The sequence below is a fragment of the Lactuca sativa genome, chromosome 6 (genome assembly GCF_002870075.4).
Source record: "Lactuca sativa cultivar Salinas chromosome 6, Lsat_Salinas_v11, whole genome shotgun sequence".
NCBI classification, from domain to species: Eukaryota; Viridiplantae; Streptophyta; class Magnoliopsida; order Asterales; family Asteraceae; genus Lactuca; species Lactuca sativa.
In genome coordinates, this window is record NC_056628.2 from 199,062,378 (window position 1) to 199,088,618 (window position 26,241).

The 26,241-nt window shown below is 36.0% G+C and overlaps 2 protein-coding genes across 2 annotated transcripts; one reads left to right on the forward strand and one right to left on the reverse strand.

Moving 5' to 3' along the window:
- Positions 1-219: 219 nt before the first annotated feature.
- LOC111901534 (uncharacterized) lies at positions 220-1,464 on the forward strand. Its single transcript, XM_023897404.2, has one exon. It carries the CDS (start codon positions 220-222, stop codon positions 1,462-1,464), a length of 1,245 nt encoding a protein of 414 aa, XP_023753172.2.
- A 9,182-nt stretch (positions 1,465-10,646) lies between these two features.
- On the reverse strand, positions 10,647-12,159 carry LOC111901847 (serpin-ZX). Its single transcript, XM_023897707.3, has 2 exons — positions 11,610-12,159; positions 10,647-11,525 (listed from the first exon to the last, which is right to left on the reverse strand). The coding sequence occupies exons 1-2, from the start codon at positions 11,997-11,999 to the stop codon at positions 10,743-10,745; spliced, it is 1,173 nt and encodes a 390-aa protein (XP_023753475.1). The 5' UTR covers positions 12,000-12,159; the 3' UTR covers positions 10,647-10,742.
- Between the last annotated feature and the right edge of the window lie 14,082 nt (positions 12,160-26,241).

The following is a 26,241-nucleotide window of genomic DNA, read 5'->3' on the forward strand; positions in this document are numbered from 1 at the left end:
TCGTGGTCGTTGTCATTCGTGTTCCCGACGACGAATTCAAACGAGAATGGTGATTGGTGTTCGAATTTTTTGGCCGTTGAACGGCTATTTTGGCCGTTTTTTTTTTCAAACACAATTTACTAATATAAATAACACTTCTATTATACCAAAATTTACACCCCATTCTATTCTCTAAAACCACAAAACACATACACATGGATCCCACAATACATATGTATTATGGAGTTTTTAAAAAGTTTTGACTCGGATAACGACGTAGAATTCGTCGAGACATTCTTCAATGTTGTGCAACACGTTCACGCTGAAGAAAGTTCGAATGCAGCGCGTACAAGGGCGGTCGTCAATCGTGATCGCCAAGCCGCACACGATTTATTGGTACGTGATTACTTTGCCGATAATTGTCTTTATAATGACGACTCATTCGAACGTCGTTTCCGTCTGAATAAGACTATATTTTTACGTATTAGTAATGCTTTAGAATCTCGTTATGATTTTTTCAAACAAAAACCCGACGCTAGAGGAAGAATGAGTTTTAGTAGTATACAAAAATGTGCGGCTGCTCTTAGGTATTTGGGATACGGTATAGCATTTGATGCATCTGACGAATACTTGAAAGTATCCGAGAGGACCGCAGTTGAATGCGTAGATTGGTTTTCTGCATGTATTTATGAGATTTTTCACAAAGAATATTTGCGTAAACCTACTCAACGTGATATTGAGAGATTATATTCGGCTCATGAAGAGAGGCATGGATTTCCTGGTATGCTTGGCGGTCTAGATTGTACGCATGTGGCTTGGGAAAAATGTCCAACTGCATGGCGTGGTCAGTTCACTCAAGGAGATATAGGTGAACCAACTATCATCCTAGAAGCTGTTGCATCTCAAGATTTGTGGATATGGCATGCCTTTTTTGGAGTAGCGGGGTCTAACAACGACTTTAATGTTCTTGGTCAGTCTCCACTTTTCAACGATATTTGGACCGGCAAAGCACCTGATATGACGTTAACGGTAAACGGGCACGCGTACAAATACGGTTACTACCTTGGTGATGGGATATACCCGGATTATTCTACATTGATGAAGACATACCCGGTTCCTCGAAGTGAAAAAGCAAAATTTTTTACAAAAAAACAGGAATCGGCGAGAAAGGATATCGAGAGGGCATTTGGAGTCCTTAAGCAAACATGGCATGTAGTGAAATATGCTACACGACTCTGGGATAAAGAAAGAATTAAACGAATGGTCCTAACATGTATTATAATGCATAATATGATTATTGAAAATGAAGGTCGAGCGATTTGCACGTATGATCCGAACGACGTTGTCGTTCCAATTGAGGAGTTCGTACTCGGAAGGAATGCGTTTTTAGAGCGAGTTGTTGAAATTCATAACAGTGAAACGTGTTTCAATCTTCGAGAAGATGTCGCGGAACATTTATACCAACATAGCATGAACGACGATTAGGATTTTTATATGTACGTTTGTTCGTTTTCTTATTAATGTAATGTTTTTTTTCTAGATTAACTAAGTAATGTATTTAAAGTTGTTATTTTATTTTTATAATTAATGAAAAAATAGTTTTAAAAAAATGAATGCTTTTTAATTATAAAAAATGTAATTTTATTGTAATTTTTGAATTAAAAAAAGTAATTTTATTGTATTTTTGAATTAAAAAAAAAATAAAAATAATGATGTGGAGTGGTGTGTTAGTGGTATGTATCTCGTGTTAGTGGTAGTGGAATGTGGTGCTGATGTGGCACCCACCACATATGTGGTATGTCGTGGGTATAACGGATGGTCTTATTGATGAATATGTTACTTAACAAGAAATTCGAGACCTAAAAAGAGTTCTCATCTTAATAAACTCATATAATATATGAGTCTCATAATTAGTATCATTAATGTATACAGTTCAATTAAAGCATCGACATCCTGAATGGGCAAGTGAGTCATGGTTGCTTTGAATACAATTTTCATTTTGTGAGTTGATTAGCTAAGTGTACCTTTGTATTTGTATGACAACAATTTGGATATGGGAATCACATGGGCTCAAATCTTTGTGGCCTACTCTTTGCTTCTTTGGCAACTTGCTCTTAAGTTGCGGTTATACCTTGGTTGCCTTGGTGATTTGGCTTTGAGCCTTGGCTTTAATTGACTTTTAACGTGTTAGTCTTAGCATTGGTTCCATTCATCTGTGGTATTGGCTCTGCCTGGACTTTGCATTGTCTCTACCCGCCTTGGATTTGAGTAGACTAGGAAATAACCTTGAGTTGTGCTCGATTTTGGCCTTAGCACTATTCAGCCTTGGCTTTGTCTTAACACAACTGTGGCTTCAGGTCGCTCAACCAATTTGAGGGATCTAAGGGAATAAAAAAACATGTGGGCTTTTGGTCTTTATTATAATAAATGTTATAAACCTTCGTCATTTATCCAAACTTGGGACCGAAAATAATAAACTGAAAAGTTTATAAATAACGGAGTTAATTGTTTTATTATGTATATATTTTTTGTGAATCGCCAAGACAACTACAAATGAACAAAAAAATGAGGCCTATCGGACCATTAGTAATGAACTAATTGAGATTTGAGATATATTAATATTAGGTTAAGTTCGGAGAATATGAGGCCCTTTAGAATCTTAAGCCCTAACTTAGAAAATTATAAGGCTGAGTCGCCTTTGTAGCCTTAGCCATACTCAGCCTTGTCCTTGGCCTTACCTATCCTTGGCCTTAAGCTTTACCCATTTGTGGCTGATATGCCTTGAGCTCTACTCGACCTTGGTTGGGGTCTTTTATAGACCCTATGTGTAAAATAAATAGGGCTTACTCGAGCATTTTGTTTCAGACTTAACCATAATCATTCGAAAAGAAAAAAAGATTTCTCGTATCTTTTTTTTTAAATAAGCTAGTTATCGTGTGTAAGTGAAATGTCGATTTTTTTATTGTGTGTGTGTGTGTGTTTTGTGAATTTTAATGAAATGGTGGTTCCCTATAACTGAAATGTTTTATGTTTCATGTAGTGAAGGCTTTAGAGAATAAAAACCAATGGTGAATGCTAGGTAAAGGAAGTGTTATAATCATTTTAACTCCATCGTGTCATCAGTAGTGTATAATAAATTATTTTGTACAATAGATTCAAGAATGACTCCTTTGGTATTGCAAGAATACTTACAAGTAAATCATTGTTCGTAAGGTTGAAGGGAGTCGTGCAAAAGGTGTCAAACTCCACATCAACTCTAGCAAGGAACGGTGTCGAACTCCACATCAGCTCCATCAAGGAAGAAAGTGGGGAAGAAGGGAGGAAGAATAAGAAAAACTCGACGTGTCATTGCCAAGTTAGGGTTCCGAACTTAGCATGTTGAGTTCACGATGCGTATTCGCCGAGTACACATCAACAATGTCCAGCTCGTTGTCGAGCCACTCCTTATAACCTAATAGCCTAGCGAATGACTTCCTAAGGTTGGAAGGAGTGGTAACACTCTTAGCATGTTGTCACATAGGGTTTTTTAGTTTTTTTTTTATTTTTTTTATGACAAAAAAAAGTAAGGAGTGGAAGTGTAACAATTTAATAGGTTTAATTTTGAAGAAAAAAATAAAATATATAAAGAAATACAAATTTGTCAATCAAAACATCCTTTCATACTTTCTCTCTCCTCTCTCATAACAACTTTTTCTTAACATCCTCCTTAGCACAAGGTAGGGGGTGGTGTAGCATCCTTAGCACCTCTCACTTCCTATAAATACCCTAACGTAGATCATTTTGTGCATCTCCCTGTATTGCATGAATAACCAGTTGTGAATTAATAAACTATGTTGAGAAGGAATAATTAATAGTTCAAGCAAGTACATATAAATAATCCATATATGGGCGATCAAGCATCAAAATCTTTATAATTCATGTGATTAATATGGGATTGATACGGTTATATAAGGAAAGGTATCTAATATTCCAAACAAAAGTACGAAAGATACTAAAAATCTAAAAAAATACAAAGGATAAACAAAAATAGGAAAGGTACAAAATGATGGTGACTTTCTAGAAGCTATACTTTTTAGGTTTCAAAACCTCCTCGTTAGACCATCTGGTATACCGAGCACGAGCAAGGTTGTGGTCTACGTGGCCACGGAAGTTCATCGTGCACACCATCCCGATCTTTCGTGGTCGGCTGTGGTCGTGCTCACTCGTGGTGCAGACAACGAAAGTAAACACCCAATAGGGAAAGAGGAGGAACAGGGCATGCGTCGAGTTCTGTGATTTAAGGGAAAGAGATGATCAAAACTTTCAGAAATTGCCAATTTCAGTCCTTAGATTTACCCATATTAACAAAACTTGCCTTATTTTATTGTATTTTTGATTTTAAAAAAAAATAAAAAATAATGATGTGGAGCGGTGTGTTAGTGGTAGGTATCCCATGTTAGTGGTAGGGTAATGTGGTGCTGATGTGGCACTCACCACATATATGGTATGTGGTGGGTATAACGGATGGCCTTAGGTATTGGACTCTCACGGATGCATCCATTATTCCATTTTAGATCACTACTACAATCAATATGTAACTTTTTTAGAACTTTGTGGTTCAAAAATATATTTTAGTGATAGAAACATGTTTTTTAAAATTTAGAAAATTGAATGAGACAGTTTTTAGAATCGATCTAATTCCACATGAAAATAGATACGTTTTTTGCAAAATGAAATGCAAGAGACCTTTAAGAATAATTGTAGATATGTCTATTATGTAAAACTCTGTTATCTAATTATTGAACATTTGTTACATCAAGAAAAAATGCTAACAGAATATCACAGAGAACACCTTCCCATCATCAAAAAAAAAAAAAAAAAAAAAAAAAAAAAAAAAAGTCCGGACTAGAAAAAGACCGATTTTGTTCACATTACTTTAGAAGAGGTAAAAACGTGTTTTTGAATTGATTTGGAAGGACCCGATTCAAGACCAACCCAATATCTAGGTCCAGCACTATATTTCATTATGGTGCTTAAATTGTTATCAGTTCATGGGCCTCAAGCCCTCAAATGAGTTTTGGCGAATTTTGTCAACAAAATCCGTAACCGGGCATTCTTATTTCTTAAGCACTAGGTGTAAGACCAGTGTATTACACGGGTTTATTAAAAATAAAAGTTTAATATCAGTATATAAATATGAAATGTTTTATAATGTAATACTTTACATAACATAATTTAATCTTTTAAAAATTTGCAAAAGAAACTAAATCGTTTGAAGTATTTATGAAAATTTATTACCAAATTAATAGGATGATTTTATTTCCTTATAAAACCCATTATAATTTTATGAAATTTTATTTTAAGAAAAATAGAAGTCTCTAAAAAAATGACAAGTGGAAAATAAAATTTTTAAAATTCTCACAAAATGACAAGTATCAAAATGAAGAAGATGACATGTAGCAAAAAAACTTTCATTTATTAAAAAGGATTTATAGTTTGACGAATACGCTAACCTAATCTTATTATTCTTTTACAAAACCTCTTAATAGTTAATATGACTAAGAAGCTAAAATTTTATGCACTAAATAGCGCGTGCAAACTTAAATATATTGAAGTTCGTATCCTTATTAATAAATGAAGGTTTTTTTGCCACTTGTCATATTCTCCTTCATTTTGACACATGTAATTTTTCTAAGATTTTTAAAATTATTATTTTCCACTTGTCATTTTTTGAGGATTTCATATTTCTTAAAATAAAATTTTAATAAATTCTAATGGGTTATATATATGTAAGGTTATTATTCTATTAGTTTGATAATATATTCTCATAAATGCTCCAAACGATTTGATTTCTTTCATAAATGCTCCAAAAGATTACATTTTGTATGGAAAAGCATTATTTTATAAAATATTTAATGTTTATATATTTTCATATTGAAATTTTACTTTTAATAAACCCGTATAATATACGGGTCTTACACCTAGTTATATATAGAAAGATTATCATTGGAAACTCTTAATCTTAATTTATTTACATTTAATTAACCTGTTTTATAACCCATCTGTGTTTGTTTGTAACATAATTTGATTTTAATATAGGTTTTGTATTACTCCTGCCGTTTCAATATTATTGTCCACGGACAAAAAAACACACGAATTAAGAAAAACATTAATTATCACTAACTTTATTTAATAAAATGACAATTTTGTCCTTAGTTTGCATTTAATGTTCCATTAAATTCTTAGTTAGTTAAGTAATAATGATGGAGTATTTTGGTAAAAATGTTATTTATTTTTAGAAGTTGACTATTATTTTGGGACAAACCAAAAAGAAAAGATGGACTATAATTTTAGGACAGAGGGAGTATATATAATATTTTCGGAAATGATCCATTTTCCTAATAGATTTTAAGATTTTACAATTCTAATTCTAACCAATAAATGAAATTTATTTTTGTCAAATATCATATTCTTATTAAATTTGATACATGTTGGTTTTTAGGATCTTTTGAATTTTTTTTTTCCATTTGTAATTTTCTAAAATTTAAGATCCATATTTTAGTAAGGATATTCTATTAAATTTCAAAATAAATACTTTGTTTTTTTTTTCTTTCTCTTTCAAATCTTCTATAATTAAATCTTAAATCACTATATCATACATCATTTATTAAAATGGCAATATTTATTTTATTATTATATGTTGAATTAGTTACTTTATTCATTATTTTTAATAAACTTGGCATTTTAAATCTTAATAAACTTTTATTTTTAATAAGCATGTGTAGTATATAAGTCTCACACCTAGTATATTGATGGGATGTCAAGTCCACCAAGCCAATTACACCATTTGTTTGTAGATAAAACGTAATATAATGGTAAAAAGGGGTATTGATCATCAGGGAAATGATTATATTCAATCACCAATGCAATCTAAAAGAACTATTGTAAATAAACTAACTAACTACAATTAAACTAAAAGGGGGTGTTGTGATTGCTTGAAAACTAAAAGACTTAAATAACTAAAAACTTGTAATTATGCAAGAAAGTGAGATGCTCAAATATTGGAGATAATTGGTAAATTAAGGCAATTCAACACAATGAACATTTGTGTGTTTATCATTAGGATTTAACATGAAGCTTATCATTCATCCCAAATTGGTTATAGCAATCATGAAGCATGATATGCCAAGATTTCTCATAGGTAGTATGGAGGTTGGGAAAGCCCACGACACACCTTCTTAATCAAAATCAAAGATCCAATTGAAGCAATTGAACCCAAGAAGTTGATTAGCCTTAAGAATGAAGAAATCCCCAATTCCTAGAGGATGTCAATGCTTACACATCCATAAAGGAGTTATGATTCATAAGCTAGAGATGATTTCTACCATCATAAAACCCTTGTTCTAAGTAAATTCAATGATTCAATGCTAAACCAAAGAACTAAACCAACAATTGTTTATTAAAGTACCAAGCTCATGATCAAAGCACTAAACAAACATAGGAAATATGAACTAGAATCATAGACATAAGATAAATGATAAATAAGCATAAATCCTTCAAGAACCCACAAACATTTAGAGGTTTTAGCCAAGGTCTACCAAAATAGAGAGTTTAGCCACTCATGACAATAGAACAACAATCACAAAAGTCTAATTGCAAAAAGAAACTACCAATAACTTGGAAAGATGAAAAGAAATGAGTCTTGAGCTTCAAAATCGCCTTCTTTTGGTCTCCAATGGTGTAGAATCGAAGTGATGGCTGATAGATCTGATCCCCCAAGGTAATGGCAAGCCAAATGACCAAAATGCCCAAAACTAGGCAGTTGTGCGGGTACCCGTGGGACGGAAATTCCACCCGCGCAAGTGTTGCTGGAATGTTATTGGCTCATTTTTCCTCCACTAACCATCCCACTACCAAAGATTCCCTTGGTCCCCTCCATATCCCACATGATTCAAATTACCCAATCATCTTTTAGCTTCAAAAATGGATGCTCCAAGCCCAAATTAACAATCCATGATCCATCTTTACAAGCCCACTTCATCAAAGTCTTTAGTCTTTTAAGCCCAAATTTCCTTTAATAGATCTGCAAAGCCCAATAATGCCTCGGAAGTCCACAAAACCTATTTCCAAGCTAAACCATAACCGCAACAAGCTCCAAAACCCTGCAAAATACCTCATGCAACATAAAAAGTCCCCGGTATGATCCATAATAAAGCAAAATAAATAAAATACAATGCAATAATGATAAAAAATCTAAAAATCTAAAATAAACTAATAAAAATAAGGAAATAAAATAAGCTATCATATATAATAAATGATTCGGCTAAACAATGTTTTTAAAATGTTTGTTTTCATCATGTGTACAACTCTCTTATTTTTTGTGATATTTACTTTTCATTTATTAGTAAACTTTTGTAAATTCCTTTTTCTAAATTAAACAATGTGTACCATTTTCTTAATCTTTCATATTTTTTTAAGTGTATGTAACATTACACAATCACATGATCACATTATATTATATATAGCAGAGTTCATTAATGGACACATTCACTTTACCCGGTATGGAATAGCATGAATAACAATGTTTAAAGTTTAAACCCTCTTATGGCCTTTGCCCATTTCAATGATATTATTATGAGGATTGTTGTTGTAAGTCCATTCTTCAAATAATGACTTAAAAGGGGATTGTTGTTGTTAGTAAGTCCATTATTCAAATAATGACTTAAAAATGTAATATATTTTTTGATTTGTATATATTTGGTCATTGAGTTTTTTTCCGTCCATATTTACCCCTTTAACTTGTTGAATTGAACATGTTTAGTCCATATGACCGGTTACTCCAAGTTAACCGGAAAAAAATGACTTAATAGGGTAATATATTTCTCATTTTGTACACATTTAGTCCTTAATATTTTTGTACACATTTAGTCGTTAATATTTTTTGTTTCAGAATAAGTCTTTTTTGTTTTTGTACTCATTTAGTACTTATGAATGATTTATTTAGGTTTTCTCATGACATTTTACGTGGAACAATCATTGATGAAATGTTATGTGTTGTTGATGCTTATGTCCATCACGATCTCGACTGTTTGGTTGCGTAAGTCTTGTGGTTTGGCTTATGTATTGTATTCTAAATGTTGTAACTTCTTCATATGATATCAGATTTTAACGATCTTTACATGTTCATTTTTTGAGTCTACTACAATTTTCATTAAAATTACTCATGTTAAAATTAATATATTTTTACCTATAATTTTATAAAAAAAACATTCATACATGCATTCATAAGAAGCGTATGGATATAAAGATCGTAAGTAAAAATATATTACTTTTTAACAAGAGTAATCTAAACGAAAGTTGTAGTAGACTAAAATACGAACAGGCGGATATAAAGATTATTAAAATCCAAGATCATATGAAGAAATTATGACTTTAAGAATACATGAACAAAACAACTAAGTAGTCGAGACAGTGATGAATATAAGCTTCAAAAGCCCTAAATACCTCATTAATGATTGTCTCACGTAAGATGTCATTAGAAAACCTAAGAAATCATTCATAAATACTTAATGACCATAAAACAAAAATAACTTATTTTACAACAAAAAAAAAAAAAAAAAAAATATATATATATATATATATATATATATATATATATATATATATTAATGATTAAATGTGTATAAACATATTAATAACTAAATGTGTACAAAATAATAAATATATTACCCTATTAAGTCATTTTTACTGGCTAAACTGAAGTACCCGGTCATAAGGACCGGATGTGTACAGTTTAACAAGTTCAAGGGCTAAATGTGGACGGAAAAAAACTCAATGATCAAACGTAGACAAATCAAAAAAATATATTACCCTTTTATGCCATTATCCCCTTCTCGAAATCTTCAACTTCTTTTTGAATTTTAACGACTTCGTTTGTGAATATATCCTTGACAATATTCAAATAACTTTTTCACGAGAGACATTCCACGCGAGTCACGATTATAGTGGCTTGAGACATAAAATTATGTTACATTGCTATGTCACTGTGTTATTGATTCTAGACCTAATTGTCTATTGTTGATACTGTTACCTACCAATATGAAGTTTTGTGTTCGTAATCTTATACTCTGCAGCTTTAAGGTCGAAATCAAATGCCTAGCTCTACTTCTAAAACCTCGATATAATTATAAACATTATTCCAAAATTATAACAAACCTCTAATTTGTCTTTAGACCTAACACGATTATCCTACTTGTAAACCACATCATTCTTGTTTGTTATTTAATTCTTCAATGCACCATATATATAGGGTTTTTTTAAATGTGAACCACATGAACCATTCATTGTTTGGTATTTAATACTTCTTTACATCTTATATGGGGTTTTTTAAATGTGAACCACATGAATCTAGTTTGTTATTTAATTCTTCTTTACATCTCATATTAGGTTTTTTAGTCAAACCATACCAAATGGAACCTTGGATGTTAATCGATCCAATTTTTTGAGCATTGGAATAGGATTGTACTAGACTTTTTCAGAGCGATTTGTCAAGTAGACAAGTAAGTTGAATCTTGAATCGACAGTTTCTTTATAGTCGTTAATCATGCTCACATTTGATATGGAGTATACCTAAAAGCAAGGCTAAAGAATAAAGATCGAGACTTAACTCATTAAGACACTTCACCAGATTCATGATATCAAAGATTTATTGCCACTCGTAAACATACACACATCAAAGCATACAAAAACTCAAGTTCAACTATCATATTACATATCCGTTATGATCAAGCATCGCGAGGGTCAACTATTTGTCCCATAAACAGAACGACTCCAGTCATATCTTCTCTAATTACAAACACGAAAGGATGATCCGCTACAAAGTCGATCTTATCACCAGTCATCAAAGATCTGAGCATCACAACAGCTGCAGATGCAGCAGCAGCTTCCGTACCTTCTTCATTCACCTCCACAAACGATTTATGATGAATGCTTGAAACATACAGGTTTTTACCCATGGAGGATTCCACCATTTCAGTCAGACCTTCTCCACCACTGAAGGGCAATACCAGACCTAGTTCCTTCAACATCTCAGAAGCTTCAAACCCATAAGAGATCTTAAATTTCGGGATCAAAAACTCCCCGATTTCTACTTTCTGACGTGGGACGTGACGATCCAAGAAGTCAGATTCGGAACCCATTTTCTGTAATAGAGATGGGAGGCCATTTTTTTCATCTGGGAGGAAGAAGTACATTGAGAAACGACGTTTATCTTCGCCCTGTAAATAGGGAAGACCCAACACTTTAAAACCATCGTAGGAACGAACGAATTGCTTTTTCTTGGAGGTCATGAAGGGGACTTGAACTTTGCTTCCGTCGATGAGATGGAAGTCGTGGTCTTTTGTCTTCGATGGATCGAACTTCTCGCTCCAAGATCCCTTGAAATAGACTGCGTTTGCAAAGATAAGCTTCGTCGTGCTGTCGACAGCGTTGGAAGGAAGGATCTCTTTGATCAAGCCACCGGTCTGCTTTTCCGCCCACAGATTCACGTCATTGGCTACCTCAATAGCCTTCGTTCATCAATAAGATCAGACGTTAGCTATAGTTGTGGATCACATCTTATAGAAGAATGAAAGGGGGAAAATGGAACTAACCTTGGTTTGGAAATCAACTTGATTAGAAGCGGCGTTGTAAACAGTGTCCACCACCTGTTTGAAAGAAGGTTTAAGAGAAAGGGTTTGCTCAACCCAAACACCGTTTGCGAAAGATAAACGAGGGCCGCCACTTGGGCTTCCATCGGCGAAGACCAAGGACACAAGCTGCGAAGAAAGAGAGTTGACGTCGTCGATGGATTTTGTTTTGAGAAAAGATAGCAGCTGATCGAGTGTTTGGCCATTAGAACCGGCGGCGACTAGGCTGAGGACGACATGGATGGAAAGGGGAGAAAATACAGTGTTGGAGGTTGGGGATTTCTTGGAGAGGAGGTGGTTTGCGAGTGTGATTGAGACGTGGGTTTGGTTGGTGATTGATTGCTGGATGTCCATTTCTGTTTTCGGGAGTAAAATCGGAAAAGATGGAATCGATGGATAAGACAGTGGCGTCGGAGGATTTAAAGGTAGATGTTTTTGGGTAACGCTGTTAAGGAAAGAACCTGGTGCCGCGGGACAATGGTTCCCACTTTCCACACAGCCACACTAACACCGTCGACTTTTATTATTTATTAATTATTATACATGAAAGAAAACAAATCATTATTCTTTGTTTTTTTTCTTTGACGATTTTAAATGATGAATTGTTTTTTTTTATATATTTTCTTACTAGTTGTGAAACCCGTATATTATACGGTTTGATTAAAACAAAATGTTAAATAGAAACGATTAAATGAGAAGTTTATTTGAATTTGAAATTTGAAATAAATAAAAATTATGAGAAAAAAAAACATGCAAAAAGTAAATAAATTAAAATTATTGTTTAGTTATTAGACCTGTATACTAAACATGTTAATTATAGCAAAATGTTAAACACAAATGTTTAAACTGTAAATTTATTTGAAATTGAAATTGAAATTTAAAATTTAAAATTTGAAATTAATATCATTATGGTAGGTTTAATTTATGGAAACTAATTAATAATATATTAGAAATGGAAAATGAAATAAATGACAAGTGAAAAATAAATATATGTCTAAATTATGACAAAATGACATGTGCCAATTTGAATGAGAGGACATGTGGCAAAATCATTTTTATTTATTAGGGTAGATTTTAAAGGGGGAAAAGACGACGTGTCCTACAAAATTTTAGAATAAATAGCATCGTTATATGCATCTTTTGTCTTGTTAATTTTTAAAATTTTTGAATGTGAATATTTTTATAAGTAACTATTATACTATAGGGATAATGACATAGATTTTTTTTTTAATTTTGTCGAAATGTATGCATTACCAAAGCTCTAAATAACGTTAGGCGTAAATTGACGGCAATATTAAGCTTCAAACATTTACGAGTCGTGGTGAACCATATCGTTTATAAACATGACTTAAGGCAACAACTTGAGGAGTACGCTAAGCGTACTAAGGATGGTTAATCGCGGAGGTTCATCACGTACGTTAGGCGTACCAAGAGGTACGCAGGGCGTACGTGACTGAAGACCAAAACCCTAATATCCGGGCTTGAGACCTAAGTGTACCCATATTGGTCCCATTCGTCCCTTAACCTCATATTTCCTTGAGAGTGTAACACTCTAATCCAAGTAATTAGCATTTATGCCCTTGAAATGATTTTCTTTGCAATATTGGTCCCTTTCGTATGTTGGGCGTACTTATAGGTACGCTTAGTGTAGCGAGGTGCAATGATCGCGAAGGTGAACCACGCACGCAATGTTTACGTGGCAGATGGACAAAATCCTAGTATCTGGGATTGAGACCTATATAAACATCCTTAAGTCTTTTGGACCAAACCCTAATAAGCTTCCACGGCCTCATTTCGTCCCTCAACCTCAGATTTACTTGTGAGTGTGATTCTTGAGCTTAGAAAGTGTGTTAGTTGCCATTTTAGTGAGCATTCAAGAAGGAGAAGGTGGTGAACAAGCTTTGGGTGTCATTGAGCTTGAACAAGCTTTGGGTGTCATTGAGCTTCTAGATCCTGCATCTAGTTCATCTTGAAGAACTCCTGGAGGTATAAAGTCGTGACCTTGTCATCTCTTTTGATTGTTTGAGCTAGGGTTTTGTTATGGAGTCCCTTTTTGGTTTTTAGACTTTCTCTTGTGAGTTGGGCAACTTCAGAGAATAAGATGGATAAATCTGAGCTTTTTGAGCACATTAGATACATAAAGGTGCCATCTTGAGGGTTGTCTAGTTTCCATGCATGAGCTTGAGGTCTTATATGAAGTCTTAATACGAAGAATAAAGTTTTGGAGTCCCTTATGGCATGCAAGGGCACAAAGTTGCCAACTTTATGCCTTAGGACGTCTTAATGAGTTCAGATCCGAAATTAGACGTTGAAATTCCAAGTATTAAGCACTTAATAGCCGTGGTGCTTAATTTGCTTGTACGTTGGGAGTAACTTTGTGTACGATGCGTGTACAGCCAGAGGGCTCAGTACGCTAAGCGTATTAAAGTGGTACGCTGGGCGTATGCACCCCAGTTGGGTTTGGGCTTCATGTGGGCTTGTAAGCTTTCTGGGCCTTGGTCAGCTTTAGGCCTGGTTTCATATGGGGTTAGTGGTCCGATTATTTTTGTTTGGGCCATAGATCTCCTGGTTGGGCCTTATTGGTCCATGTAGCCCATTAATAGTTTTTATCTTGGATATTAGGCCCATTAGTAAAGAAAAGACTTTTGGGCTATCATGAAAGGACTTAGGCTAGGTCTTTAGACTCTTTGACTAAGATGAATTATAATCTTAATTTAGGGTTATTTGTATTATTATACAATGTGAGGTATCGGACTGCTAGGCGAGTAGCTTTTGTGCTCAACAGACTGAGGCGAGTCTTCTCACTACACTCATGGGTCGAAGGCACAAAGGCCGAACCATTAATTGATATGAGATGATTAGTAATGGAGTATGTAATTGTTTGCTATTTGATATATATATATATATATATATATATATATATATATATATATATATATGTGGATTTATGTGAAGACCATGGGAGGAGCCCATGGTTTAGGGATACAAGATCATGGGGGTAGCCCATGACATTCCAAATAAAGACCATGGAGGGAGTCTGTGGCAAACTTATTTGTATGTGTGCATGACATTATGTGATTATATGATTCGTGTGTTTTGGGAAACTCGCTAATCTTGTGCTAATAGTTTTATTGAATGTTTCAAGTACTTCCAGTGATAAGGGCAAGGGCCCGACTTGATGGCACAATGTGCATTCTCCAGGGTTTTAACATTTAGTTTTTATACTTTGAATTTTAAAACACTATGGCAATGTAAGGGGATTTTTGAATAATGATGTGACATTGACCTCCGACGACTCTTCTGGTCTTCTCTTCTCTTAATGGCAACTAGGGAGGAGAGATCTGCTAGTCACAATTAGAGAGATAGGTTAGAATCGCCCCAGGGATTGTGCCCCAAGAGCAGGCTCCGACAATCAAGTTATATCAGCTGGTAAATCTGAGATGGTTCTCCTTAGTTGGAGAGAACCATCTTGGTGGTGGTGGTGGTGTATGGTGGCTGACGGTGGTAGGTGGTGGTTGAGCCACCCAACCAGAGTATAGTGTGGCGGCTAAGCCATGGAGGAAGGTATGGGTTGCAGCTGAGCCATTGTCTGAAGTCCTTTTCGTGGAGGAAGCACTATTCTATTTATAGTGGACAATCAAGTCAAGAGGAATTAGGTCAGGCCTTGGGCCAGCCCAATTTAGACCCATTTATCAAGGAGTTGGGCAAGGCCGCTCAGAGGCGTCGGGAAAGGCTAGCGGGTGCGCCCCAAACAAGGCTAGTGGGCGCACACCAGGAAAGGCCGACAAGGGAGCGCCAGAAAAGGGAGCGTCAGGTCGGGCCGACAAGAGAGTCTCCAGCAAGGCTGGCAAGGGAGTCCCTAACAATGCTGGAAAGGGAGTGCCAGACAAGGCTGGCCGCTTGAGCTGTCTAGTCCATGCTAATGGACCATATATCATCAAATACATTGTGGTTGATATCTATGAAATTAAAAGTTAAAAATTTCTATCAAAATTTGGGTGGAGGGAGCAGGGAAGGAAGAACAACCGTTTTACTTTGGCACATGAGGTGGCGGGTTTGGCTAGGTAACATAATGGAAATGTATCGGACTGCAAATCCTGGAATGACGGTTCGACCCCGTCCTTGGCCTTGAGGAGTGGTGAGCAGCACGGAACTTGAATCAATCTTTTGGCATATAATATAGGGGGCTATAAATCCACAGACAACATTCTGGAACTTCCAAACCAAAGAAATGCAACAGGAAATGAAATGTTACGCTTCAATAGAATGAATTCGGTAGTATTCTACCCTATGGTAGATCGAAGGTCCTGTGCCACTTGAACTAAAATCTATCTTACCTTCAATCCATCGTTGTCCAGCCAAGCCAACCCATAACAAAATGTTAGACCGGCTGACACAACCGAATTGGTTGAGGAAAAGGAAAGCTTGGATGCTCCATAGTAATCCATCGTTATTCCTTTACTCCACTGAGAAAGGTTCATTCCGAGTCACAAGAACAATCTCTCTTTTTTTTGAATGATTTTATCTTTTTGTTATGGTAATGCAATGCAAGAGGTCGAAAATCAGGTTGTTTCTGATGATGAAAAGAGCTTTTTTTATCTGAATCAATTTGAAAACCCGAGATTTAAAAGTCGGTAATGTTATAAGGTCGGTATTTTATGGTCAGATACCTAAGGTCGGTATATCTTTGAAAGCTCAGACGGAGAGAATACTTGCGAAGAAAGCACCTACCCTGGTGGAACTTAACTGCCTCGATCCTCATCTCGTTCACTCACAGAAGACCTTGCCTAGCTCTACTTTCTTTCTTATACCAGGAAGCCTTTCGCTTGTCGTAATCGTTTATAGTCACTCACTGGAGGTTTGGAACCCTGAGTACAGTGTTCCGGGTGTAGTAGGAAAAGAGGTTGTACGTGAAAGGGTACTCAGACTAAAGTGCTATTTCTTGGCCATTAGATCAGCAAGGGTGTGATTCAGATGGATCAAGAGAAGATCAGGTCTGTTTTGGACTGGGAAGTGCCGAAGAAGGAGAGACCAGGCAGCGGTGGTGAAGCTGGATGCTCGAAGCAATTTTCTTTTTTTTACGACAAGACAGCTCAGGAGGAGTAGAAAGTTGCCACAACCTAGGAGGGGTTTCTATTATAGGAATCCAAAAAACTTGAGCCTTTTTACAAACTTCTTAAAGGGGGAGAGAGACAGGACGACTTCAAGGAGAACGTCGAGACGCCATCAGTTTGGAGCGCGAGGCCAGCAGAGCTTGCTGCAGAGGAGATAACGACCACATGAATCGGAATCCGCTTAACTTCTTAAGACAGACGACCGAGAAAGAAAGGCTCCGCGTTCTCCAAGTGTTGTTACAGTGAGTGTGATTCTTGAGCTTAGAAAGTGTGTTGGTGGCCATTTTAGAGAGCATTCAAGAAGGAGAAGGTGGTGATCAAGCCTTGGGTGTCATTGAGCTTCTAGATCTTGCATCTAGTTCATTTTGAAGAACTTCTGGAGGTATAAAGTCATGACCTTGTCATCTCTTTTGATTGTTTATGCTAGGGTTTTGTTATAGAGTCCCTTTTTGGCTTTTGGACCTTATCTAGTGAGTTGAGTAACTCCAGAGATTAGGATTGCTAGATCTAAGCTCCCTGAGCATTTTTTATGCATAAAGGTGCCCTTGAAGGTTATTTTGACTCCATGCATAAGTTGGAGGTCTTAAATGAGGTCTTAATGGGAAGAATGAAGTGTTGGGGTAACTTATGACATGCAAGGGTGTAACGCCCGCGTTTCCAGACTATGCATTTTCGTTGATGTAATAGTCTAGGTTAACCTTTGTAACCCATTTTGAAATAATAGAAGTGTATTATTTGAGTATTATGTGTTTTGTGCTTAATTGCTTAATTATGTGGTTTGATTAATTAAGAATAAAAATAAGCGTCAAAATTTAAGTGTAAAATAAACTTGATATCTTTGGATAATGTTGTAGTAGTTGAAACGATGTTTCCGAATATATAAAGAGCGCCAGAATCTGACTTCGTATGAGGAAGTTATGATTTTCTGAAGTTTCGACTTAGCGGTATGCAGCCCGAAATACTCGATTTGAGATCGAGCGGTTTTTAGTCGAATCGATCTAAACGAGAATCGAAGATCTCGTTGTTGGTATCGAAACGATGAAAAGTTAGGCGAGAACGGACGTCAAACGAAGAAGTTATGAATTTATAACGAAGTTTTTCTGTCCCGGCCTACTAAAAATAATTAATAAAAATAAAGTCAAAATTAGCCGACGGAGTCTAAACGAGAGTTGTAGAGCGTAGTCTCACCTACGCGTGGATATAAAGAACGTCGAAAACGGAGTTCGTATGAAGAAGATATGAATTTCTGAAGTTTATTAAATAATTTGTATTTAAATTTAATCTTTAATTCGGATGTATATCCGAAGGAGTCACCGATCTGATCCGAAGTACGCCCAGCGTACCGCGAAGCATCACGTACCCCGCACTCGAGTTCTTTGGATGACGCATGCCATGACGATTCGGACGCGTACGCCCCGCGTACTGTTGTACGCCCAGCATACTCTGAGGCTCCCGCCTCCTATAAATAGAATGCGAGGGTTCCGGGTATTTTTGCTCATTTCTTCTCCTTTTTGTGCCGATGCTCTGCTCGTAAACCCCCGAAGCCATCCCGACACCCCGGATCTCATATCCAAATTAATAAGGAAGTTTCACGCTCCCGGGATCCCGAGAAGTGCGATTCCCGAGCCGAAGCTCAGCCCACGAGAAGTTCGATTTTTGTAGAGATCTTCCAGATCTGCTGAGGATTACTACTTCTGTAAGCTGTAGTGCTGTCCGATCATCTTCTGATCAAGTGAGTGTATACTACCTTTCATAAACATGATAATAATACAAGTATGGTTTGAGTGTATTAAGTATATTGTTGTTTATATGCGTGAGTGTGTGGTTACTTTCTTCTAACGCATAATTATAAAGTATTTTCTACGAAATACGTGTTATGTGTATATTTTGTGTTATATGTGTGAATGTATATTCACTCTCTTCTATCTCATGGATCTGATTTGTTTTCTATGAAATACGTGTTATGTGTGTGTGCCTCATCTGTTATGTGGAATATGTATTGATTAAAGCATGCTATGCAGGTTTTTAAACTATGTATAAAAATGTATATTTTTATCTACTAATATGTTGGGTAGAACATGGGTAGATAGTTGGTGTGTAATAAACAGATGAGAGGCCTCGTTGTTGTTTTGATTCAGTCATGTAGCAGGGTTTAGATGACGACCACAGACTTTTCTAGACAGTCATGTGGAACACTAGCAGGCTCGCCACCTGTAGGTGTTAATGAAATTGGGTGTTTATTCGCTGTACTCCATCCCCCTCATGGTTGCCTTATTTGACTTATATTGCTGAGGAACCCCCGAAGCATGTGTTGTCGCCCCGATGAAATATTCTTAGACTAGGTCCCTTATGTCAGTTGTCTTAGGGATGTAAAGTGAGAATAACGGGAATGCGTAATTGGGTTATTGTTGGTTGGTGGAATTAAATATGATTATTTATTGTGGGTTGAAAACCCTATATGCTCACCAGGCTCCCAAGCCTGACCCACTCAGTTTTATTTGTATTATAGGAAGTGGTGCAAGGGTGTAGGATGGATGAACCATCAAGTTTTTTTGTTTACAAGTCTGTATATGTTTATATTTGTTGAATGACTTGTAATGTTATCGTTTATGCTTTATGGTCTGTATCGGAACATGACATCCCGAGTTTTGATTATATAATGAAAATACATTTCTTTTATGAAATGCTTTGGTAAACATTGTTTTATCACCTTTTGTTTTTGGGAACAAATTCCGCAACTCTTTCAAATCAAAAGGATTTGCTCTGAAATTATTTTAAAAGCATAAATGAAAATCGGTCTTTTATGGACGAGATTTTGGGGATGTCACAAAGGGTATAAAGTTGCCAACGTTATGCCCTAGCACATCTTAAGGGACTCAGATCTAAATTTTGACATTGAAATCCAAAGTATTAAGCACTTAATGGTCGATTTATGCATGTCCTGATTGTATGCAGCATGTACTATTGTGTATGCAGCGCGTACGGTTTAGGATATGGTACGCTGAGCATACTAGAGTGGTACGTAGGTCGTACGCACTCCAGTTGGATTTGGGCTTTGTGTGGGCTTGTAAGCTTACCGGGCTTCATTCAGTTTTGGGCCTGGTCCCATTTAGAGTTTTGGGCTGATATTCGGACTTGGGCCATAGTTATTTTGGGTTATGCCTTATTGTGCCATGTGGTGCATTAGTGGCTTTTATATTGGATTGTAGGCCCATTAGCAAAGGAAAGACTCTTGGGCCACTATTGAAGGACATAGGCTTAGGTGTTTAGACTCTTTGATTAGGTTGTGTTATAATCCTAATTTAGGGTTAATTATATCATTGTTCAGTGTGTGGTTTCGGACTGTTAGGCGAGCAACTTTTGTGTTCAACAGACTAAGGTGAGTCTTCTCACTACATTCATGGGTCGAAGGCACCAAGTCCGACCCATTAATTGACTTGAGATAATTTGTGCTTGAGTATGTAATGTTTTGATGTTTGATCTAAGTGTGGATTTATGTGAAGACCATGGAAGGAGCCCATGACACTTTACAGGACCATAGGAGCAGCCCATGGCTCGGGGATACAAGACCATGGGGGTAGCCCATGGCATTCCAATGAACACCATGGAGGGAGTCCATGGCAAATTTATATGTATGTGTGCATGTCATTATGTGATTATATGTTTTGTGTGTTATGGGAAACTTACTAAGCGTGTGCTTACAGTTATGTTGGATGTTTCAGGTACTTCTTGTTCTAAGGGCAATGGCCCGACTTGATGGTGCGACATGCATTTTTCAGTATTTCCGCATTTAGTTTTTGATACTCTGATCTTTTAAAACACTGTGGTTATGTAATGGGATTTTTGGAAACAATTGTAATTGGTTTTATAATTATAAAAGTTAAAATTTTCTGTAAAATTTTGGGTTGTTACAAGTTGGTATTAGAGCCTTGGTTTGAGAGATTCAGACACACTCTTGGGTGTGTCAGAACTCAAACCGAGGAAATGGTAAAAATTGTTTTTCAAAAAAAAAAACAATAATTAAATTTTTTCCTGAAAATGATTTTTGTAAAAAAAAAAGAGAGTGTCATGCGCGTAATCGGCCAAGCTCAAGTAAGTGTTCCCTAATGTTTTGGCCATGCTATAGTATATATGGAAATTGATGTTGAATGGATTATTTGCTAAGTGTATGCTTTCAAAGTTGTACATGATTAGGATTGCATAGCCCTAGAATGAGGGAATCTGCCTTATTCTTGTTCCTTGTCAGGTTGTGGTTTAGGGTAAAAGCTTTATTTGACAGTCTATATGATTCTCTTTGTGTATAAATTGCATGCACAGGGAAACCCGCTATGATTGATTTGAGTTTCTGGTATGATGAGGATTGAGAATCCTAGAATAATTTAGGATTTGAGTTAGTGTTGTGTTTATGGGTCATGATTTGTGGTTGGATGATTTAGGGATATCAAGTATGGCCTTGGGGAAGGTACAGGTAGGTGTGAAAGGTAGTATTGGGCCCGTACTACTGAAAACACAAGACCTGTACCCAAATCAATGATAGCTCTTAGGAGTCCGGTGAGGAGGAATCCCTTTCGAATTCTTTATCATTGTTATTTATGATATTTGTCAATTGAGGGTGGTGATGATTACGCGAGGTTTAGGTTCAAGATCAGGATCAGGTTTCGGCTCTGGTGTAGAGCCTATTGATGAGAGGTTGCGCGATCTTATCACAACTGAGGTTACTTGTGGTATCCTAGACGCTACCCCGGTGATCTTTTGTACTGTCAATGAGGGCATCATGGAGATCAATGAGGAGTGGCTCAGGTCTTTCCGAGCCGAGATTGCTACTAGCCAGATTGGGGCTCGAGCTCCCTCGTTCAGGGAGTTCAAGGCGTGTGGAGCGCCTGAGTTCTTCGGGGTCAGGGATCCCATAACTAGTCGACACTGGGTGGCAAACATGGAGAATGCCTAGCGCACGAGCTTTTGCCCCGAGGCGGCAAAGGTGGGGTTCGCATCTTGTATGTTGAGGAATCGATCACGAGACTGGTGGGAGGAGGTTACCCGTGAGGTGGGATCAGCATGTGTGACTGAGATGTCTTGGGAGGAGGTGCAACGTTTGGTGAGAGAGTTCTAGGATTTGCAGCAGACTACCGAGACTGTGGCAGAGATAACAACCAAGTTTCAGGAGGGGACATTATTGGTCCCGTAGTACGTTGTGCATGACTAAGGCCCAAATCCACAATGTAAAAGGCCCAACACTAACTAATCTTCCAAGGCCCACTTGTGGCCCACTGATGGTCCAATTTTCCAAATTGGGCCCAAACCACTCCAATGGGCCTTACCCTAAAGCTCAATAATTTACTTAGTCCAAAACCCTACTTTCAGATGGCCCAAGAAGGCCCAAAGCAACTAAGTCCATGAAACGGCCCAAACAGAGGCCCAAAGGTGTGAAGCCCACTCTGACTGAGTACGCAAGGCGTACTCAGTTGTACGTTGCACATACACGCTTGATGGCTTGTACGCTGCGCATATAGACTTGTACGCCCAACGTCCTCCTCTATTAAGCCAACTTTTTCCATTAAGCACTTAATGCTTAGCCCAAAGGTCCAAACCATAGATCTGAGTCCTAAGCAATGTCTAGACTCATAGATTCACTGACTTGGTGACTTTACATGCCCCAAATGAACCCAAACTCAAAATGTAACATTCTACTTCCATGAAAATGGCCCTAACTCATGCATGAATGGATCTAGACCTCAAAAATGGCAACACCAAGAGTGGCAACTCTAATCTTCAGAAACGATATGAACTCATGAGATCCCATCAATGGGACCAAAATGAACCAAAAACTCATACATGCTAGAACTAAGCCAACAATGAACAAGGTTCTAGCTGTTTACCTCAAACAAGTTGAAAATGAAGCACATAATGCAGATCCAAAAGCTATTCCTTGATTCACAACCTTGCATCAAACTCCATCTTATTGGAAATGACCCAAAAACACTAAAATGCACATCATGAGCTCAAAATTACAACCATGGAGGCTTAGAGACGATTTATAGGGTTTTGGGAATTTGGAGGCTGGTATATGGACTAACCAAAAAGACTTAATGAGATTATATAGGGCACATCATCGAAATTAGGGTTTTCATTAAGATGTCTGTACGCCTTGCGTACACCATTGTACGCCCCGTATACATGCCCGAAGGCATGATCCTGCTTCACATCTGTACGCCTTGCGTACACCATTATACATCCTGCGTAATGGCTTTAGAACTAGTATGCCATGCGTACATATATGTACGCCCTACGTACTGCTTAACCCCTTAACCCTAATATACTCCAAAGGTCATAACTTCTTTGTTACAAACCCGATTCCGACGATCCATATATCCATACAAAGGTAACAAGAAGCTCTACACTTTAATCAACTCATACTTGCCTTACCATTTCCCGAATATTAATCAATTTCCATAAAAGCCCAAGCTAGAAAATTACCGAAATACCCTTTGACTCCAAAACGCAAACCAAATACGCGGAGGATCTAATATACATCATCCACCTCCAAATGAGCCTAAAACTAACTTCTTCAAGGATCCTAAGCCTGCTAATCCCCAATCCTCGATCACAACCCTGAAATGGAAACGATATGAAACAGGGTGTTAGGGCATCTCCAACCCACCCCCAAACTCCATTTCTTCCCCCATTCTTCTCCAACCCTACCCCATTTTCACCTCCATTGTTGGAGATATGAATAGTATTCCCCCATATATGGGGGCATACTATTCATATCTCTAAACATGGAGGTGAAGTTTGGTTGTCAATTTTAGTCCCTCTCATTTTTATTTTATACATTTCTAGTTTATTTTATCTACTAATTATAATTTAAATGCAACATTTAATATTTATAATATCATGTTATATACTAATTTATATTAATTAATCATAAGTATAGAGTTTAATTAGTAGAGGGATGTATTTGACAATATATAAGTTATAAAAATAAAATATTCTAGGAATATACTTTTTGGGGTAAAAAATGGGATAGAAAATGGAGTAGGGTTGGAGATGAAACACCATTTACTCCATTTTTTACTCCATTTATGGGGAAAAAATGGAGATGGTCTTACACAATCTATGATAATATTAGTGTAAGTATTTACTTCACATTGATGCTTTAAACTACGATAGGTTCACTTATGAAGTAAAGTACAAGAATGATGTAAGTTAATATCATTTTTTTCCTAGGATCTACCAATGAGTAATATATTAGGAATATGTGAATTTGACATTTGTTTTGTTTACCATAATGTTCAACCTTCAAGAAATATCAAGAACTCTTTGATGTTATATTAGGACTATCACAATGAACCATTGTGTTTGTTTTAAAAGTTGTAAGAGCAAGCCTACAACTTGCAAATCGTTATTACATAAAATACCTAATGAGTTTGAAATTTCATTAATACAGGCAACCAAAGGAGAAGTGACATCCTTGAGTTAACAAAAAAGAATTGATTAGTTGAATGTCAATAAAACAGAATATGTATTATTTGATCTTAGATCAAGACTAGGGAAGACACATGAACATTTATAAGAAGCGAAGAACAAGCACATAATACAGTCAAATAAACCATGTGTAAAAGGAAAAGGGAAGTCAGGTGTCGGGATAGTAGGCATGGATGTCAAGATTGAAGGAATACGAAGGTCAGTGAAATGGTGCCTAAAATTTTGTACTTGATTAAGTTCACGGTGGTGAAATTCATCCCAACATAATTACAAGTAACAAAGCTCCATCAATGGCAAGCATGGACGAGTTCATGAGGGGCTTAGATGGGTCACTTGACATACCTATTTTTTAATTTTTTATAAGAATTTATATAATAATAATTTTATGACCTATCTTAAATATTTGAAGTGACCAACCTTATTTTGTTTGAAAAAAAAAACACAAATTGAGATTTCTAAAGTTTGTATCTTATATTTTAGTAGCCCAAATACTCAAACCATTTATAATATGACCTATTAGAGAATATCCTAATTCAATTTAAAAATAGATAAAGTAAAAAAATGAATTTTTATTAAAAAAACAATCAAACATGGGAATTGGGATATGTCGGCGTTATTTTGTTCCTCTTTCACCATCATGTTTCACGTACGTACGCAAAGAGACGAGACTGATTGAGTGATCGACGATCAATCACACATTCACCATCACGCCGACAGCCGTCTCTAACATCGTCGACTTCCTCCTCCGCCAATTTGTCTTTCCCCACAACAATCTATGATACAATTGTGACTTGTAAGCATATTTCAAGATATAAGACATTGTAATGTATTGTAAGAATTTTACATCTTTTTTTGATTATGTGATATTACGATCGAACCCGCTACTAGTATTTTTCTTGTATTCTTATATTTCTATCAGTTTCACTTAAATAGTGAACCACATGAATGTCTGTTATAGACTCGTCACTGGTGACAAACATCGTTCTCTTGCCACGATTGTGTTAATGACATTGAAAACCCAGCCGCTTCAACAACATCAAGAAGTGTTGTTACCGGAGGATAATGATCTTTAATATGAAGATGTTACATTTGAGAAAAAATAAAGTCTCAAAATTAAAAAGAATATAATAACTTTTGATGCAAGTCAACATGTCATGCCAACGATCTTTTCAAAATTAGTGACAATCATATAACATTGATTGTGTCATGAGTATTTTTTTCTACGCATCAACTATTTTTATATCACACACCAATCTATTTTGACCAAACACTTATCGAAGAGTTAATTTTACCTTTTATGTTTTCAAAATCCACAATCATTTCAGCCTAAAGAAAAAAGGAGGTGGCTATCATTAGACTCGAGGGTGTGCATGAGAAATTTCTCTTATGTTTTTGTCTGCTATGTCATCTTTTTCCTCACCAAATGTCAGGGTGTGTGTGAAAATAATATTTTACTATATATATATATATATATATATATATATATATATATATATATATATATATATATATATATATATATATTCATACAAATATTATACTCATTTTGTAGGAAATTAAAAACCATGATTTTTTTTTTTATAATTTTTAGTAGGTATATATAATTTAATAAATATTAAAAAAGTTGAAAAAAACACTATTTTGAGCTTCCAAAACGCCACCCCCTCATAAATTATACATATATTAATTATATAAATATAATAAACAAGAATACGATTTTGAGCTTCTAAAATTCAACAAAAAAACATGTTTTTAAGTTGTTAGTATAATGTTTTAAGATTTAACATGTAAAATTTTATTATAAATAAATATTTGTTACATAAAAAATAACTTCTTTTAGTCAAAACAACAACTTTTTGCCCAAAAAAACCAGCTCAAAATGGACGGAGGAACGGGTGGTGACGGGGTTAATAAGGGGGATACGGAGGCCGAGGCAGGGTTAGGAAAGTTGGACATTTCGGGGGCAGGGAACGAGGAAATTTTGAGGGCCGGGGTAGGGG